General features: G+C 44.1%; 1 protein-coding gene across 1 annotated transcript in view; it reads right to left on the bottom strand.

The window, feature by feature from the left end:
* Positions 1-11425: 11425 nt before the first annotated feature.
* Positions 11426-19498, bottom strand: part of LOC108804992 (ADP-ribosylation factor 6-like) — an 8811-nt gene continuing 738 nt past the window's right edge. Inside the window, exon 2 of the mRNA XM_018576944.1 lies at positions 11426-12696. Within this exon, the coding sequence (XP_018432446.1) occupies positions 12140-12667 (528 nt within the window). The 5' untranslated portion in view covers positions 12668-12696 and the 3' untranslated portion in view covers positions 11426-12139. The remainder of the gene's footprint in view (positions 12697-19498) is intronic.

The raw sequence follows: 19498 nt of genomic DNA, 5'->3' as shown, positions 1-19498 counted from the left end.
ATAGATTTTTTTTTTTTATTCCTATAATAAATATATATTTTTATAAATTATTTTGTGTACACTTTAGAATGGTGGGATCCCCTTTTGGGGAAATTTGTGTTTTTTGCTAGTGTTCGGGTTTTACTTGAAGAAAAGGTGGTAACCTTAGTGCTGTACCACAGATTTATTGGGGTGTCATTATGAATAAATTGCAATGCAGTGCACAATGTACCATGCATTGCAGTAACATGCTCTACAACACATTACCACACCACACAGGTATAAAGCCAGCCTAATGGACAAGGAGACCAGGTGGTAGAGAATTTGTCAGATGGTCAAGGAAGAAGAGGGCCCTTTCTTTCAATTTTGATCATGTTGACTTCTTCATAGACAGCCCAGATCCCAGTATTAAAAGATAAGCCCACATTCGGAGTACAAAACTTCAAATGCCACCCCCCACTTCCTTGCCTTCCTCAAAAAATGAATAAAGCTAACCCTCAGATGCAGTCTTCCTTGACTGTACTGGGGTATGGTCTATCTACACGGGAATCAAGATGATTAGAAATGGAAAGCAAAAGGTTCTCTTCTGTCCTAACCATGTGGTCCCAAATATACCACGTAGGGGTCTATTTATAAACAATTTGCTGAGCCATTCGCCCTGTGAATCTCTGTGAACGTTTTTTCTGTGCGAACAGTGGCAAAAACTAATGTTCTTAGTATGTTTTCTTTTCAGGTCGAATGTAACATTTGGAAACTACCACATTACCAGCTGTAGCTCGCGGTATACTGAGCTCAGGGTGACGGGAGGACGCTAGTTTATGCCCTCCCGTTACCCTTAGGAGAACTATGGAGAAAAGCCCTGACCCCATAGTTCTCCTTTAAGGCAATAAACATTTAGCACCTGCATCAGATTTCTTGTGGCTGTGGTGAAGATTTCCCCTCCCTACTGTGTGGTCACCAGAACATGATATAGAAGCAATTTCGCCAACAGGACACAGACAGCAATAAAAGAACAAACGTTACATTGTTTTGAATGTAAACAAAACAGTTATACAATAAAGTACATTACAATGTGCGTTCTCTTTCCCGTATACAGTACAGACTAGGTTTTATTTCTTTCTCCCTACAATAAAAAGTGCAGTGGATATTTAAAAAAAAATCATATAGACATATTTATTTATTGATTAATTTGGGATTGCAAGCAATTAAAGTGACACTAAACTCCGGAGTTAAACCTTCAAAATGTATTCAAGCACCTTAACTATTAACAAAAATGTATCTTATTTTGTATCACTCGGCTGTAGATCCTCAAATCATCTCTGAATTGGTGCTGACACTGTCCTTCCTTCTGGAGGGTGGCTACTTTTGTTCCCCATGTCCCTGAGTGTGTTGTAAAGTAGTCACAGCTCCAAGCTCACTCCCGTGATGGGCCACAATCTCACGTTCAGTTTACTAATTTGTATTGAGATTGTAGTCCATCACGGGAGTAGGTGAAGTTTCATTGTCACACATCTGCTCGAACTATGAGGCTGAGTGAAAATCACTCACCTCATAGTTCTCCTTTAAGTAAGTTTACAGACTTCTAGGTTGATTTGGTTATTAGGAGTGGGATAGACGTTATGGAAATTCAATATAGAAATACAGATTTATTTGTAATTTTTGACCATAGATACACTTTAACAATATATATGGAGTAAGAAAATCTTAATAAAAGGATATGCCGCACCTACCTGTGGATGTCATCTTTGGTCTATGCACCCTGTTGTGCTGTAATGTGAATTTCAACATTTGTTGAGAACTTGGCTACTTGGGCCACCTGTCATAGCGATGGACCCATAGGAATGTGCAGAAAGAAGTGGGGCGATGAGCGCACGGGCTGGTGGAAACTGCTTGTTAGGAATATCTAAATGTGTTGACATCCATTAGAGTGTTCCAGGTATCTCAAATAACAAGGCACTGTACCATGCCAAGAAGAGAACATGAGAACATGCCCCACTTCTTTCTGCACATTCCTATGGGTCCGCAAAATTCCTATGGGGCGCAAAATTTTTACTTTGCCTGTGTTGGCAAAAATCCTAGCACCGGCCCTGTTTACAACTCCTTTAAATAAGAGCTGGGATCCTTCAACATCATTGCGTGCATCTCTTTGTTACAAATTCCAGTATCTCAGAAAAGGAATGAGTATTAATATACACAGCTACTTCGTTCTTTACATTTTAGACACAGCAAAGCGTGCATTTGACCCCTAGGAGGGGATTTTCAACAATTCCATGTAACAAAAAGATTATTTGCCTCACTTTTCTGTACATTGATAAAGAGTGAAACCAACAAATAACAGATATTCTATTAGCTAAGCGATGAAGTAGTACTATCTCTTCACATTAGCTAAAAAACATAAGCGCAAGAGCGCACTGGCATAGTGAAGTAATTATGTGTTATTATAAAGCCGCATCCACACCTGTATTTTAGGAGTGATTAGGGATTCCTGCATCAGGAACTTGCAATTTCCTGCAGCAGGAATCCCTAATCTGCTGTTTACAAACAGCAGCTGTCACCCATTCCAGTTAATGATCGGGTGACAGCCGCTGCATTTAAATGCAGTGTCAGGAAGCCCGTACGAAGGTAATTGCACATGCGCACGGCATGGCCCACAGTGCCAGGTCGGGCCCTTCATCTCTGTGCAGGCACGCGTGTGCGCACCTCCGACGTATCGTGGCGTCAAATGGGCTATTTAAGCTGAGCCTCTCCAAGCCTCTAGTGCTGAGTACTTTTCAGCTGTGTGCCTTGTATCCTGAACCTGTATCCTGTTTTGTTTCCTTCCTGTTGCTGAACCCGGCTTGTTACTTGACCTTGCTAATCTTCTGGTATCCTGACCCTGGCTCGCTTGACTACACTTCTGCCTCCTGTCTGATCCTGCGTTGTCTGCATGTTGCTGATCCTGGCCTGCCAATCAACTATGATTTTGTCTCCTGTTACAGTACCTTCTTGCCTGCACGTTGCTGACTTGGCCTGCCTGACTTTGGCTCTTCTCTGCATGCCTTTTTGCTGTGCGTCTATATAGTCATCCAGCAGAGCAGATACAAAGCCTACTTCCAACATCAAGCTCATCTTACGTAACTCGTGCCCCTCTGTGGCCCAGATCACCTGTATCAATAATCAGGCCTCCTGGGACTAGAGTTGAAAGAGAGGCCGCCCTCATCATCTCAAGATCCATAAGGTACGTGACATGCCGGCACACTGCATGTAATCGTATGTGATGAGATTACATACAGTTAGGAATAAATCATTATCCCTGGATGCAGGATCAATATGTCCAGGGAAAGTGATTGATTCCTAAACGCATGTAATTGTACCACATATGATTACATGCATTATACCGGCGTTCTACCACTTTAAAATTAAGTGGCTGTCACCCGATCATTAACTTGAATAGCTGACAGCTGCTGCTTGTAAATGGCAGATTAGGGATTCCTGCTGCAGGAAATCGCAAGTTCCTGATGCAGGAATCCCTAATCACACCTAAACTACAGCTGTGATTGGAGCCTAAATGTGAAGATGAAATAGATGCACTCACAGATGTGGATCTTGTATAGTAGCCTTATTAGAAGTGGGGAGGAGATCTTAAGCGGAGACCACTAATGTTGTTGCTGGGAGATCCGCGCTGGGTATGAAGCTGGAGGTGGAGGCAGTGTATGGAGCACATGCCAGTGTGTGGAACACAGGTGGCATGTAGCTGATCTCTCCGTTTCCCTTTACTCCCAGTCTATTCAGTCTTCCCTGTCTCAAGTGTTCACAACAAGATGCTGTTACGAGGAGTGTGTTTTGGGGATGCTCTTCCCCTTCACCAGCTTCCGAGGAAGTCAAGTGAAACGTAGAGAGGTTTTTCCATCCATGGATTGGATTCTATCTTCCCTGATGGCACATTGGACATATTCCAAGATGACAATGCCAGGATTCATTGGGCTCAGATTGTGAAAGAGTGGTTCAGGGAGCATGAGCCATCATTGTCACACATGGATTGACCACCCGAAGGTCCAGACATGAACCCCATTGAGAATCTTTGGGATGTGCTGGAGAAGACTTTATGCAGAGGTCTGACTCTCTCATCATCACTACAAGATCTTGGTGAAAAATAATGCAACTCTAGACAGAAATAAATGTTGTGACATTGCATAAGCTTATTGAAATGATGGCACAGTGAATGTGTGCCATAATCAAAGCTAAAAGCAGTCCAACAAAATATTTGAGTGGGTGACTGTTTTTGGCCAGGCAGTGTATTTTATCTTCAAGTTTAAAAAAACAGTAGAAAGGTATCATGGCACACTCACAAGCCAGCATGTAAAAAAACTTATCTCACCACTAAGGTTAAAAACAGAGGTTTGGATACACGTCTTCTGCAGCAAATGTGAAAGCCGCACAGCCGCGCCAAGGCACCTCTATATAGTGCGGTCCTAACTCTAAACTATGAGTCTCCATCTTGGAGCACATGGGGGCAGAAGATTTAGAATTGGGTGCAGGTTTGTCAGGAGGAAGCCCGACCTCCCTTAAAAGGCACAGGAACACACAAGGGATCCCGCACATCCCAATGGCAGCTGAGAACCCCCATGCATCACTGCACCAAATCAGTCAAGCAAAACAAATGACAAACGCACTCAACAAGTTTCCATCTTGGAGCACATGGGGCAAAGATTTAGAATTGGCTGTGCGGCTTTCACATTTGCTGCAGAAGACGTGTATCCAAACCTCTGTTATTAACCTTAGTGGTGAGACAAGTTTTTTACATGCTGGCTTGTGAGTTTGCCATGATACCTTTCTACTGTTTAACTGCTTGCTGACCAGGTGTTTACACCCCCTTCCTGGCCAGGCCATTTTTCAGTATTCAGCGCAGCGGTACTTTGACTGACGTTTATTCCGTCATGCAGCGCTGTACTGAAATGAATTTTATACAATTTTTGGGGTACAGATAGAGCTTTCTTTTGGTGGTATTTAATCACCACTACGGGTTTTATTTTTTACTATAATTAGGAAAAATTTGTGAAAATTTTTTTTTACATTATGTTAGGAAACATTTATTATTACCCAGTTTTTTGGTAAAATATAAAAGTCGGGGTCACGTTGGGTAAATAGACAGCAAACATGTCAAGCTTTAAAATTGCGCGCACCCGCAACATCACAGAAAACTACCATACCCAAAATTGGCCATAGGCGACACTTTAAAAGCTTTTACCGCTCATCAGTTTAGTGTTATCAGTGATTGATGGCCCTAGAATTATTGCTCTCACTCCGACGTTCGCGGCGATATGTAACATGTGCGGCGTAATGGGCACAATAGTCTTTTTTGCACGTATGCGCCCCCGACACATGTTTGCATGCGTGTATGTATGGGTGGGGACTTTACACTTTTTTTTTTTTTCAATTCTTTTTTATGTGTAACTTAAAATTTGTGGGGGGGGGCACTTAAATTTTTTTTTCTATACAGCCGGCGGATCGCTTGTATGTTAACAGGCATCGCTGCCTGTTTTTAAATATCGACCATTTCCCGCTCGCGCGCCCAGCGGCGCACGCGAGGGGGCGTGTCTGATCGGACTTCTAAAGACGCCCGCTCAAATCTAGAGAGCTCCCGGCCGGCCGTTTTTTTACTACGGCCGGCCCGGAGGTAGTTAAAGCCCATTTCGTGTGCACCTTACTGTATAGCTGGTGACGAATTGTTGAGTGTGTTTGTCATTTGTTTTGCTTTATGTAATCCCAGACACACCCAATGATGTTGGTGGCAAGGCTCTATGGTGTGCATACAATTTCTTTCAGGACTCTTCTTTTTGCTGAAGAGTTTTTTTTATGACTTTGGCTGTATATTTGGGATCACGGTCCTGCTGCGGAATGAATTTGGGACCCATTGTAAAGGGATTTTTTTTACTTTAACTTCAGTGACCTCAACCTCTTAGTAGACCAAGGCTTTTCCTCACCCAGTTTCATTCCTCCTACATAACGGATTCTGTTTGATTTAAAGATTGTATTGTCACCTACATGTTATCCCGTCGAACGTTCGCACCCATCTGGTAGAATTGTTTAATCATTCTATGACCATATGCAAAACTGTGTGCAAGTGCACTTAGGAGAAGTGATGCTGTTTAAAGGCAATAATAAAAATATAATTATAAATATTAATGTGAGTTTTTTTCTGGTTATGTACTTTATAGGTTAATTAATAAAAACTATTCATTTTTTTTTTTTTTTGAAAGAGGAACTTTACCCATATCTTAAAAATAACAAACACACCCTTAAGGTGCCCATACACCTTACGATTATCCTACGAAACTTTTTGTCTGATGATCGAAGCATCGTACGATTATCGTACGGCGGCCCCATCCTGCCCCGATTAGGTTCAATCAGCGGTAGAGTAAAAAAAAACACCTGGATGAATTGCGGTAATCGACCGCACTTTTTTTCGTTTGCGCATGAGCAGTGTTAATCGTACGACTTTTGACATACGGAAATGCCACCAACCTTGCGAGAATCGTACGATCGACTGAAGCTTCCGAACATGCAGGAAAGACAAAAGTCCTAGGATTGTACAGTACTGGCGGTTGCACACTACCCATACACCTTACGATTGTCGTACGAAAAGTCGAACGCATACGATAATCGTAAGGTGTATGGGCACCTTTAGAAATGTTTAGTATTGACAATCTATAAACATATACCTATAGATAATTACAGGCATTTTATCCTTTGCATACCTTGTGTTTCCTTTCTTCCCTATTCTTCTCACAGTGGCTATTTATACTAAGGGCAGATTAATCCATCTCCCTTTACTTCCTGGAATTCTGACACATGTGACTAGGATATGTGACCATGCACATCATCTCTGGGGAGGAATATGCCTTTGAGATTATGCTCTGCAGATGTAACCTTCCCAGGATGCAATGCTTGGGCACGATTACATCATTTGTGAACCAGGACGTAGAAAACAAAAAATTATAAGTAAAATGATATGTTTAACTAATAAATATAATACGATTTTATATTAGCACGCAGAGCTGCATGCTGATGTGATTTTTAGTGAGAGTGGGTAAAGGTCCATTTTAAAGGCATCTTCACTTTACAACACTTTTTAAAAGTACCTAAAAATGATTTGACACTACTGTACATTAGTGCCCCACACTCCTTTTGCAGTACATTCTTTGGGATTGCCCAAATTCAGGGTTGACTTGGGCCAATTTATTCAGATGCCAATTAACCTAGCAGTTTTCTTATGGGCTGTAAGAGGAAAGTCACATAAACACATGCAGGGGGATTCATCCAAACTGGAGCAGGCAGAATCTGGAGCAGCTGTGCATGGCAACCAATCAGCATCTCTCTTTAATTTTGAAATCTTAACAGAAGAAACTGAAGAGAGATGCTAATTGGTTGCCCTGAGCAACTGCTCCAGATTTTGTCTGCTCCAGTATTGATAAATTCCCCCCATGGAGATCATACAATCTCCATGAAGTATTCATTCGGCATTATGCCCGGGGCCCTATTTCTGTAAATCAAAATGTGCTACCCATACTACCCCCTAGACTATTAGACATATTATTCACACATGCATGTGAATAGGCTCAGTGTTGCCTTTTTTCTTTTTACTTCTTGTCCCAATACAGCATGTTACATGCCCCTTGCTGGGAACATGTTGGTTAACTTTGTAGCAGAGTATTAGGAATGTGTGTTCTAGTTCTCAGACCCCGTCAGATGAATTAGTCACAGAATAAGGCTGGCCATACACTGATCTTTTTCATTCAACCCATGGGCTGAAGGAAAAAAATAGAGCAGATTCCTTCATCACCACAAACAGCGTGTTGATTGAGGAATCCCACTATTTACATTGTATTCTGACAGGTGCCGCCAACACCTTTCAGAATACCAGACCAGAGCGGGCAGCTCCTTGGCTGCCGGCTCTGATCGATCCAAGATTTTCCAACCGGCTCCTTCGATCGGCTGATTGAGGGATGCTGATCGAAAGGGTGCCGACAGTGGCACACACTGTCCGAATGTCAGCTAGTTCCTTAAAAACCATCCAAAATTCAAAATGTATGGGCACCTTAAGGCTACATTCACATGGGGCGTTCCGAGATAGCTGCGACAAGAACCTAGATTCCTGCAGCAGGAATCCCGGGTGTCCTTGTTCAGATGCAGCCGCTGTACCCATTGAACTTGACAGGGTGACCGCATCTGTTTGCATAGTCCGCAAGTAATCGTACATAATAAAGCTACATGCGGTTTGGGACAGATGATTGTCACTGAACACATTTATACTGCGTCCAGGTACCATCATATTTCCTAAACCACAGGTAATCATATAATGTACGATTACATGTGGACTGCTGCAGACAGTTGTGGCCGCTGTTCCTTTTGAAGTTAATGACAGGGTGTCAGCAGCATCTGAACGGGGACAGCTAGGGTTCCTGCCGCAGGAATCCATATATGTTCTGGCTGCAGAAATAATAGAGTGCAGTGTAAGTCCCCGTGTGAATGACACATTATTGTCCAGTGACCTGAGGCATATTGAAACTTAGGCCGTTTCGCACAGCTGGTCCGATTGGGTCCGCCTGCCAGTTTTTCAGGCAGACCCGATTAAATGCCCAATGCAAGTCTATGGGCAGATGTGTGTAAATGGATGGGCGTCCATTTACCCCACCTCTGGCCAGTTACGGGAAAACAAACAGAACACTGTTCTGTGGATTCCCAATAGACGGCAGTTACAGTTCTTTCTTCTATCGCAAGGTGGAGGAAAAAAACTGTACGGACACAGATGTCACAGCGGTGACATCCGCTCCATGCTGCTCTGATCAGGAGAGGCTCCCCTTTTGATCGTCACGTGTGAAAGGGGCCGTAAGCTGGCCATTAACTATATTTTTTTGTTCAACCTGCGTCACCTTTAGTCTGAGCATCTAAGCTTCAAAAAAAAAAACCTCTGGTCATGAATGGGTAAAGACCCTCTAAATCACACAGACACAGGAAAGGCCAGACCTTTGCAAAAAGAAAACCTTTCTCTGCACCTAAAACAAAAGTTTGCTTGGGGACCGGTTGTTGGAGGGACAATTTCGCTCCTTTGTTTCCTCATTCAATGGACCGGACAGCCCTGGCTGGGAGCCGACTGAGTTCGACTCCCTCCTTCTGGCCTCTATGCCCCCATCCCACGTAGGCTCCCTTATCTACTCCATCCTCTCCCTCTTAGCCTCCCCTACTTTACCTAACTATACGTCGATCTAGGAATGCCAACTGGACCTCACCTTTACATCTGCTGACTGGGAGAAGTCATTTGGCCCTCACGCATTCCCTTTCCATCGCTAACAGGGCCCATGAGAAGAATTTTAAAATACTCACTAGATGGTACAGATGTCCTACGGTCCTCCACCGGTATTATCCTGCAGTGTCCGATTCCTGTTGGAGATGTGGCACATCCCCAGGAAATATGACTCATATTTGGTGGATCTGTCCTCAGCTTCAAGGATTCTGGCGGAACAGTAATTGCTAGCGACCCCAAAATTCTGTTACTGTCCATGATCCTTGGATTGCTCAAGGTGGGGAAGAAGGGTCTTCTGCGACACTTTCTCAGCGGCCAGGACTGTTATCCCGTGCCACTGGCGTACATCGGTGACCCCCATCCTTGCGGAGTGGGTTGTGGAGATGGACCGTATTGCTGACCTAGAAGGCCTCTTGGCAGGAGAACGTGATGCTGGACACAAGTATGTTCACACATGGTCCACCTGGATTGTTTTCAGAACCTCCGACGGATTCCTTGCTGCCCTCTCACTTTAATATGCCTCCCCGAGGCCGCTGTTGGGATGCCTGGCAGGGGGTAGGAGATTGTCATCCTGTTACTTGGCCCTTTCTCAGCTCAACTTGGTCTCTTTACAACCTCCTCACCTTAAGTCCCTCTCCCTCTCGCCCCCCCTTCTTACTTTGCTGCAAGTGATGCCAGTCATCCGTCTGTTGAGCGTTACAGCCTACGGTGCTCAAAATATCCCTTTGCACGGTATCCCCCCCCCCCAACATGTTGCACTGGGATGGGGCACTACAGACGGCCCTTGGTTTATACCGGTACATAGGATTTTTGCTATGCATTGAACTACATGCACTGTCACTTAGATAGTACAATGCTGCTAAATGTTCTGTTGACGATGTCCACAAGCCTACTTGTCTACATACTTCCTCGTCTGTGATTTTTTTGTTGTATGTTTTATCTTTCATTTTTGTCAAGGTGAAATGGTCTATTTGCCTTTTTGTACCGCATTTGAAATCTTTAATAAACTCAGATTGAACTAAAACAAAAGTTTGCCCCATGGACACTATAGACAAGGAACCCAAATATCAAGAGACACGGAATCAGTACTACTCCCCTTGCACACATATATTTTTTTGTGACAGGCATTGCATAGTAACACGCATCCTTTGTAACACACATTTGGATGCATTGTTGAATTTTTATTGATCAGTTGAAGTTTTAAGCAATACAACGTGAAACAAAAATCTTATCAGAGGTAAAACATTCTAAAACAGGAATAGCGTTTGCGCATTGGGGAAAGGTGGAGCAAAAAACAAAAAGACGGGGCCGGGAGTCTGCATAGCTCAGCAACACAAGTCAGTAAGAATTACATCCTGCCACTTCACCCTATGTATCAGTATTGGAGCAGGACTTATGTCAGACAATATTGCCAGTCAGGCTGGAAGACTGAGCCAGACAAATAGCCTCATAATGGACGATTAACACTGTATCATAATACCATCCTGGAGGCCAATAAGTAGATGTGATTTCAGAACGAGAAGAACAAAAAACAAAAAAAAGAACCTTTATTAAACACCAAAGATTTGCTTCCTATAGCCAAGTGCAAGTATATTGACTTGTGTCATTCTTCTTTTTACTATCAAAAAAGGACAATTGGCCAAACTGAGGTTTAACCACAAATTTGGTCCCCACAAACAGGCAATTAGAGAATATTAAGAGGTTAGTGGCATGGCAGGCACTATAGCACTTTTAGAATAAAAAAAACCCAACAGAACTTAGTAATAAGTAAACTGCCCAGAAAATATAAATGTGCTTCTCCATCTTTATATCTGCTCAGTAACAGACCTATAATATGTAACAGATAGAGAGACAGACGCATTTATATCATACATTGCCAGACAATCCAATCAAGGGGTTAGTGGGCAGATTTAGCCATAGGCATAATTTTTTTCAGAAACAAGTGCTGTTTATTTTTAGATGCCTCAATTTCCTGGCTCATGGGACGTGTCCTCCTCTGGTTATTGTAAGAACCAATTTATGAGCCTCTAAAGGCAAACTGCTTGGACCACCCCTTTGTACAGATCTGTAATCTATACAGGCCTATGTCATACCAAAATGGTCCACGTAAAGGGCAATTTCGGTTACTACCAACAGTGGAATGAAGTGAGAGATTGGAAGCACTGTTAAAGAAAACATGGATGGAGAACGTGACTTATGGATGGAGAGAGTCAACCACGAAAATAACAGTCGACAACGGTTTATGGAATGCTAGTACAGGAATGCGTTAAAGGCTAAATGAATCCAAAAATTCTGCTCCCGGGAACCCAACATGCACAGAACATCAGACTAAATAATCAACTAATGAACGTGGCATCAGATCAAACAGATTTTGCTGATGAAAAACACATCTGCAAAGCATTATAAAGTTCAGGCACAGGTCTGGTATGAGACGTTACACTATAAGAGGATTCATCCGTGATAATGGAACACTAAAACTTCCCCTTGTGAAACATACGATTTGACTGCCAGGCTGTTGCAAGTTTATGGTTTTTTTTTTGCTGCAGAGGTTACCAGCCCTTCTTGTTAACAGTACAGGGGAGCAGACGGAGATGTGACTGCTGAGGTCTGAAGGAAGATTGAATGTCCAGTTGTGTTAAATCGCTTCACACTATTATTTAAGGCAGATATCGCAAGGGGCTGTCAGTATCCTGCAAGTTCTTTGCAGCCCAGCAGCACCAAAAATCTCCCTTTAAACTCTTATACCATAACAAAATGGGCCACCAAGATTTGGTTGATGAGGAATACTCCTTTAAAGCTCCTCTAGTGAGCCATTTAAATTACGGGAAAAAAAAAATCATATATATTAAAAAAAACAAAAAACATAAAAAGAAGACTTTAAGATTTGTAGTTTGAAGTTAGCCACATGAGGCCCTCATAGAGTCCCTCTCCGGTGTTGGCACAAGACGGCTGGACGTACCAGTTCCTGTCCCTGATACGGGTAAGTCCAAGCTTTTCCTGGATTTCGTGTGGCTTCATGGCGTCCACCAGGTCCTGTTTGTTGGCGAAAATGAGAATGATGGCATCCCGCATTTCGCGGTCGTTAATTATGCGGTGCAGCTCTTGCCGGGCCTCATCAATACGATCTCGGTCAGCACAGTCTACCACAAATATAAGGCCCTGTGTGCCCGTGTAATAGTGCCGCCAGAGGGGACGGATCTTGTCCTGGCCGCCAACGTCCCACACATTGAACTTGACATTCTTGTAGGTCACGGTTTCCACGTTGAAGCCTACAGTGGGAATGGTGGTGACAGACTGGCCTAATTTTAACTTGTACAAAATGGTGGTCTTCCCAGCTGCGTCTAGACCTAGCATCAATATTCGCATCTCTTTGTTCCCAAACACTCTGGATAGCATATGCCCCATGATGGAGGCTTAGAGTCCATACACATAGGCTGGTGAGGAAGAAAAGGACAGTCAGGTTCAGTCAATTATTTTTCAAAAACAACATTTCAATATATTGAAGCTCTATGTGCACTTTAAAGTGAACGAAAACTCATTAAATTCAATATCTTAAATACCTTTACCTGGAAAGAAAAATGGTCACATATTGGTCACATGACTGAATACCAGTCAGGGATAGGAAAAATCCAGCCCTCCAGCTATGCTGGAACCTTAAATCCCATTGGACATTGCAAGACTGACAGCCACAGGCTTGATACCCAGAGGCAGATGCGTTATGGGATTTGCAAATTGACCACAGCTGGAAGGCCGGAGTTTGCCTATCCCTGACCTAAGCAGTATGATCTGTGCCCGAATGGCCAACTCAACAAATCTTAACTACCATGTGTCCTCACTCTCTATTTAAAAAGGGAAATATTAGGGATCTGTGTAGACCCCAAATATTTCCCCAAAGTACCCCAACAGTAAAGTAAAAAATTGAAAAAATAATTTAAAAAAAAGGTAATTTTCTGTTCCTGCCTGACAAATGTTGTTGCATCCCTAGTATATATAGTGGGGTATACATAGCATAGGGAGGCTGGCTGTTCTATTTGCATTGTATGAAAATATTGTTATTCAGTGGCTGTGTAAATAGAATCTAATGAGAGAGCACCACTTGTTCTCCCAACCAAGACAAGGAATCCTCTCAGACTTAGTTCTACATTCAAAACGTGAGATGCAATTCTACAGTCACACCGCTGCCGAGCATTACCTGCATTACATATGCAAAGATTTATAAGAAAGCCAGCAGCAGTGGGAAGCAGCGAGCACAATGGGTTCCCTGTATGGAGAGGGCAGGAGACATTTCTTTGCAGCTCCATGAAAAGATAGTGACCTTATGTGAGCAAGTTTGCATCTCTTGTTTACATGACTCGCAAAGCTTTCCCATTGTTGTAATCTGACCAGGTCAGGCATGTAAACAGCTTCTGGATATTGTCAAAAAGGAAGAAGGTGCCATCGGAAAATGATTGTAGTCCCCGGATCTCTCAATACATTTTTGTAGCATGTAACCATAACTAGGAAGCCGTCTTCTGTCACTGGAACACCGGCAATCAGGAAGCCAGGCGACGGGTCATGATCCGCCGCCCGTCTTTCTGATATTCGGGGTACAGTGCACCGGTACTCGGTATCAGAGAGTACCAGAAAAACACAAAATATCGGGACTTGATCCCTGAAAAACCAGTATCAGTGCATCCCTACTGATAAGGTCATCATTCTTCCCTCTCCTCTTGTCTGATTGGTTCATAGAGCTGACTTTCTTTCTCCCAGTCTGAGAGCTGCTGGGGGGATCCGCACAACTAATAACAGCAAATGTTTTTTTTTTTTCTTCTCCGTAGAATGGTGCAACGCTGTGAATAAAATGTGTCTTTGTGACATTTCAATAAAGTTGTAAAGAAATAAGTAAACAGCACGATGTGTTGTAATCGATGCATCAGCACTTCTTACTACCGGGTGTACACCAACAGCCAGTCCTAATAAAAGACCGGTCACTGCTTGTCTCTCTCCTTGTGCAGGAGGTCTGGTCTTGTCTCCACCCCCTCCTATAATAAAGACCGGGCACTGGTGTTCTCTCTCCTTGTGCAGGAGGACTGGTCTTGCCTCCGCCCCTTCTGTAGTTTTCGACAGGCAGTGGGTGGAGCTTGCCAAGTCCCTCCCACAGCTCTGCTCTCTGTGCAGCACAGTGATGATGTCACTGCCATTTGTAGCATTAATTTAAACTACCACCAAAGAGTTTATATGGAAACAATGAAGTGACGGAAGGTTTTGGTAATAAGCGGCACCAATCAATTTGGAAATGTTTGCAATGGAAAGGTTGTAATGACGTAAAATACTGCCGTGTGTGTGTATAGCCAGCCTAAATTCTACCCACAATCCACTGACCACCATAAGCTAAAAATAGGACATGTCACCCACTGCGACAAACATCCACTCTGCCACACCTACTGACAGATATGTAGACTAGATGTACACCTGGCAATATGGTGCAACTACAATGACGCTGGAAACAACGACAAGGCTGTTCAGTTTAGGCTATAAAATGGTACAAGGTTTTATGTAATGCAATGTCAGGCTGATCGCTTTACACGGTGATTGATGTTGTCTCTACAACAGATTTATATGCTCCACTTATTTAATAAAAAGTGCCATTAACAGCCTGGGTACCCATGCGAGACACGGCTTTATTTGCTTTTAAGTATACTTCTGTCAACTCCACACAATGGATTATCCCTTTTAACACTTGATGTTCCAGGAGATCACTAGGCAGATAATTCAGCTTCTTCCTCAGAGATTTGCCATACAATGGAATATACACAACAAGGGATGGACATAGGGAAGGAAATAGACCACTCCACTGAAGACCATAGAGCAGGGGCGGGCACATGAATATGGAGTTCAGGACCCAGTCTGTCCAATCCAGGAGCCAACTCCATTGCCAACAACTTCATACCAGACCCGTCCTATCCCGTCCTTTCATTCTTCATACCTGACCAGTCCTATCCCATCCTCTCATTCTTCATACCTGACCCGTCCTATCCCATCCTCTCATTCTTCATACCAGACCCGTCCTCTCATTCTTCATACCAGACCCGTCCTATCCCATCCTCTCATTCTTCATACCAGACCCGTCCTCTCATTCTTCATACCAGACCCGTCCTATCCCATCCTCTCATTCTTCATACCAGACCCGTCCTATCCCGTCCTCTCATTCTTCATACCAGACCCGTCCTATCCCATCCTCTCATTCCAGACCCGTCCTATCCCATCCTCTCATTCATCATACCAGACCCGTCCTATCCCATCCTCTCATTCTTCATACCTGACCAGTCCTATCCCACCCTCCCGTCCTATCATTCATCATCTCATTCTTCATACCAGACCCGTCCTATCCCATCCTCTCATTCTTCATGCCTAACCCGTCCTATGCCATCCTCTCATTCTTCATACCTAACCCGTCCTATCCCATCCTCTCATTCTTCATACCTGACACGTCCTATCCCATCCTCTCATTCTTCATACCAGACCCGTCCTATCTCATCCTCTCATTCTTCATACCAGACCCGTCCTATCCCATCCTCTCATTCTTCATACCTAACCCGTCCTATCATTCTTCATCTCATTCTTCATACCAGACCGGTCCTATCCCATCCTCTCATTCTTCATACCAGACCGGTCCTATCCCGCCCTCTCATTCTTTATACCAGACTCGTCCTATCCCATCCTCTCATTCTTTATACCAGACTCGTCCTATCCCGCCCTCTCATTCTTCATACCAGACCCGTCCTCTCATTCTTTATACCAGACCCGTCCTATCCCGTCCTCTCATTCTTTATACCAGACTCGTCCTATCCCATCCTCTCATTCTTCATACCAGACCCGTCCTATCATTCTTCATACCAGACCCGTCCTCTCATTCTTCATACCAGACCCGTCCTATCCCATCCTCTCATTCTTTATACCAGACCCGTCCTATCCCATCCTCTCATTTTTCATACCTGACCCGTTCTATCCCATCCTCTCATTCTTCATACCAGACCTATCTCATTATGTTACTCTTCCCACTAAAAGATAAAATAACTCTATACTGTCCGCTTCCATGAATTCTCAAGCCATTCAACAACGAGACCTACACCACCTTCTGTTATTCTATTCATCTATGACACCTGACCACTCAACAGTGTATCTATACCTGACCTGATCTGTACTGTCCACCATTTTTCTTGTCCCACACCATACTTGGACCTTACCTACCCCAACACCAATTTCTGACCTGTCTATTCCATACTATATTCCACTTCCTTCCACACCTGTCCGTTCCATACTATATTCCCCTTCCACCCCTGTCCGTTCCATACTATATTCCCCTTCCACCCCTGTCCGTTCCATACTATATTCCCCTTCCACCCCTGTCCGTTCCATACTATATTCCCCTTCCACCCCTGTCCGTTCCATACTATATTCCCCTTCCACCCCTGTCCGTTCCATACTATATTCCCCTTCCACCCCTGTCCGTTCCATACTATATTCCCCTTCCACCCCTGTCCGTTCCATACTATATTCCCCTTCCACCCCTGTCCGTTCCATACTATATTCCCCTTCCACCCCTGTCCGTTCCATACTATATTCCCCTTCCACCCCTGTCCGTTCCATACTATATTCCCCTTCCACCCCTGTCCGTTCCATACTATATTCCCCTTCCACCCCTGTCCGTTCCATACTATATTCCCCTTCCACCCCTGTCCGTTCCATACTATATTCCCCTTCCACCCCTGTCCGTTCCATACTATATTCCCCTTCCACCCCTGTCCGTTCCATACTATATTCCCCTTCCACCCCTGTCCGTTCCATACTATATTCCCCTTCCACCCCTGTCCGTTCCATACTATATTCCCCTTCCACCCCTGTCCGTTCCATACTATATTCCCCTTCCACCCCTGTCCGTTCCATACTATATTCCCCTTCCACCCCTGTCCGTTCCATACTATATTCCCCTTCCACCCCTGTCCGTTCCATACTATATTCCCCTTCCACCCCTGTCCGTTCCATACTATATTCCCCTTCCACCCCTGTCCGTTCCATACTATATTCCCCTTCCACCCCTGTCCGTTCCATACTATATTCCCCTTCCACCCCTGTCCGTTCCATACTATATTCCCCTTCCACCCCTGTCCGTTCCATACTATATTCCCCTTCCACCCCTGTCCGTTCCATACTATATTCCCCTTCCACCCCTGTCCGTTCCATACTATATTCCCCTTCCACCCCTGTCCGTTCCATACTATATTCCCCTTCCACCCCTGTCCGTTCCATACTATATTCCCCTTCCACCCCTGTCCGTTCCATACTATATTCCCCTTCCACCCCTGTCCGTTCCATACTATATTCCCCTTCCACCCCTGTCCGTTCCATACTATATTCCCCTTCCACCCCTGTCCGTTCCATACTATATTCCCCTTCCACCCCTGTCCGTTCCATACTATATTCCCCTTCCACCCCTGTCCGTTCCATACTATATTCCCCTTCCACCCCTGTCCGTTCCATACTATATTCCCCTTCCACCCCTGTCCGTTCCATACTATATTCCCCTTCCACCCCTGTCCGTTCCATACTATATTCCCCTTCCACCCCTGTCCGTTCCATACTATATTCCCCTTCCACCCCTGTCCGTTCCATACTATATTCCCCTTCCACCCCTGTCCGTTCCATACTATATTCCCCTTCCACCCCTGTCCGTTCCATACTATATTCCCCTTCCACCCCTGTCCGTTCCATACTATATTCCCCTTCCACCCCTGTCCGTTCCATACTATATTCCCCTTCCACCCCTGTCCGTTCCATACTATATTCCCCTTCCACCCCTGTCCGTTCCATACTATATTCCCCTTCCACCCCTGTCCGTTCCATACTATATTCCCCTTCCACCCCTGTCCGTTCCATACTATATTCCCCTTCCACCCCTGTCCGTTCCATACTATATTCCCCTTCCACCCCTGTCCGTTCCATACTATATTCCCCTTCCACCCCTGTCCGTTCCATACTATATTCCCCTTCCCCACCTGTCCGTTCCATACTATATTCCCCTTCCACACCTGTCCATATCATACAATATTCCCTTTTCCACACCAGGAAACCAAGTGATGAGGGAGCATGGAGCCAGCTTCCTGGTCAATCAGGAAGCCGGAAGGGAGCGTTTAAGCCAGCCCCTTGCTCCCTGGTGACGAGGGAGAAAGGAGCTGGCTTCCCAGCCAATCAGGAACTGGGCGGCGTGTAATGACTCGCCCCCTGGCTTCCTAAAACCGGAAGTTCTGGCACCGATACTGGTATCTGTATCAGTGCAACCAATACACACACACGTAACATTTGATTACATTATTTGAGTGCTCTAATGTATCTAGTTGACAAAAGCGGTGCAACTAATAAATTAAATGCTAATAAAGTAACAGTTAGCGAATATAATATTTGTTGACAGTTAAGGGTCTATTTATAAATGTTTTCACCCAAGATTCACACATTTTTCTAATTAAATTCAATTAGAAAATAGTGTAAATCCTGGGTGAAACTCATGTGAATCTTGACTAAAAACATTAATAAATAGACCCATTAAAATGTATATATAGCTAAAACCTGCCTCCTTTTTGTTCTGGACACAGTAGGGAAGGGGTATTATTTGGTGTCTGTACACCATTGGGGAAATTTCCCTTCACTTGTCCCACATACCCAACAGGATGAAGGAGGACATATCTACAGAGTGAGGGGAATTCCCCTCTGTGAAGCAGGTTTCCCCGTTGGAAGATTTCCCCTACCTCTTGTTCTGGGGATAACTCTAATATATTGGATTTCTCTTTTCTTTCTTGGTGACAACAGTCACATAGAGGAGGGTGCATCCCACCAGTGGGGTCACAGACAGTAATGGAGACCTGACAGACGGTTTAACCCTTTCCAATCTATCCAAAACTAAAACAAGATAAACTTTAACTATTCTCAGCAATGTCGGGGTGGGTTGGGATTACACTGTGAAGTGGCCCACATAGAGGGCAATCCAAGGACTCCAGAAGGTATCACAAATGGGACTATCCGGGCTGATGATTAAAGTGACTCTCAAGAAAAAAACAAACACTTTTTTTTATAGTTTGGACAAAAAGGAGAAAGTTTAGGGTTTTCATTCTCTGTGTCCCCATTGGACATATATCCTCTCTATGTAAACTGGTGACCAGTGATAAGTGTGGGCTTGGTAGGAATTCAGCCAAAACTGTCAGC

The sequence above is a fragment of the Nanorana parkeri genome, unplaced genomic scaffold, assembly GCF_000935625.1.
Source record: "Nanorana parkeri isolate BGI_ZX_2015 unplaced genomic scaffold, ASM93562v1 scaffold80, whole genome shotgun sequence".
Lineage (NCBI taxonomy): Eukaryota > Metazoa > Chordata > Amphibia > Anura > Dicroglossidae > Nanorana > Nanorana parkeri.
This window is presented reverse-complemented; position numbering and strand designations above follow the sequence as displayed.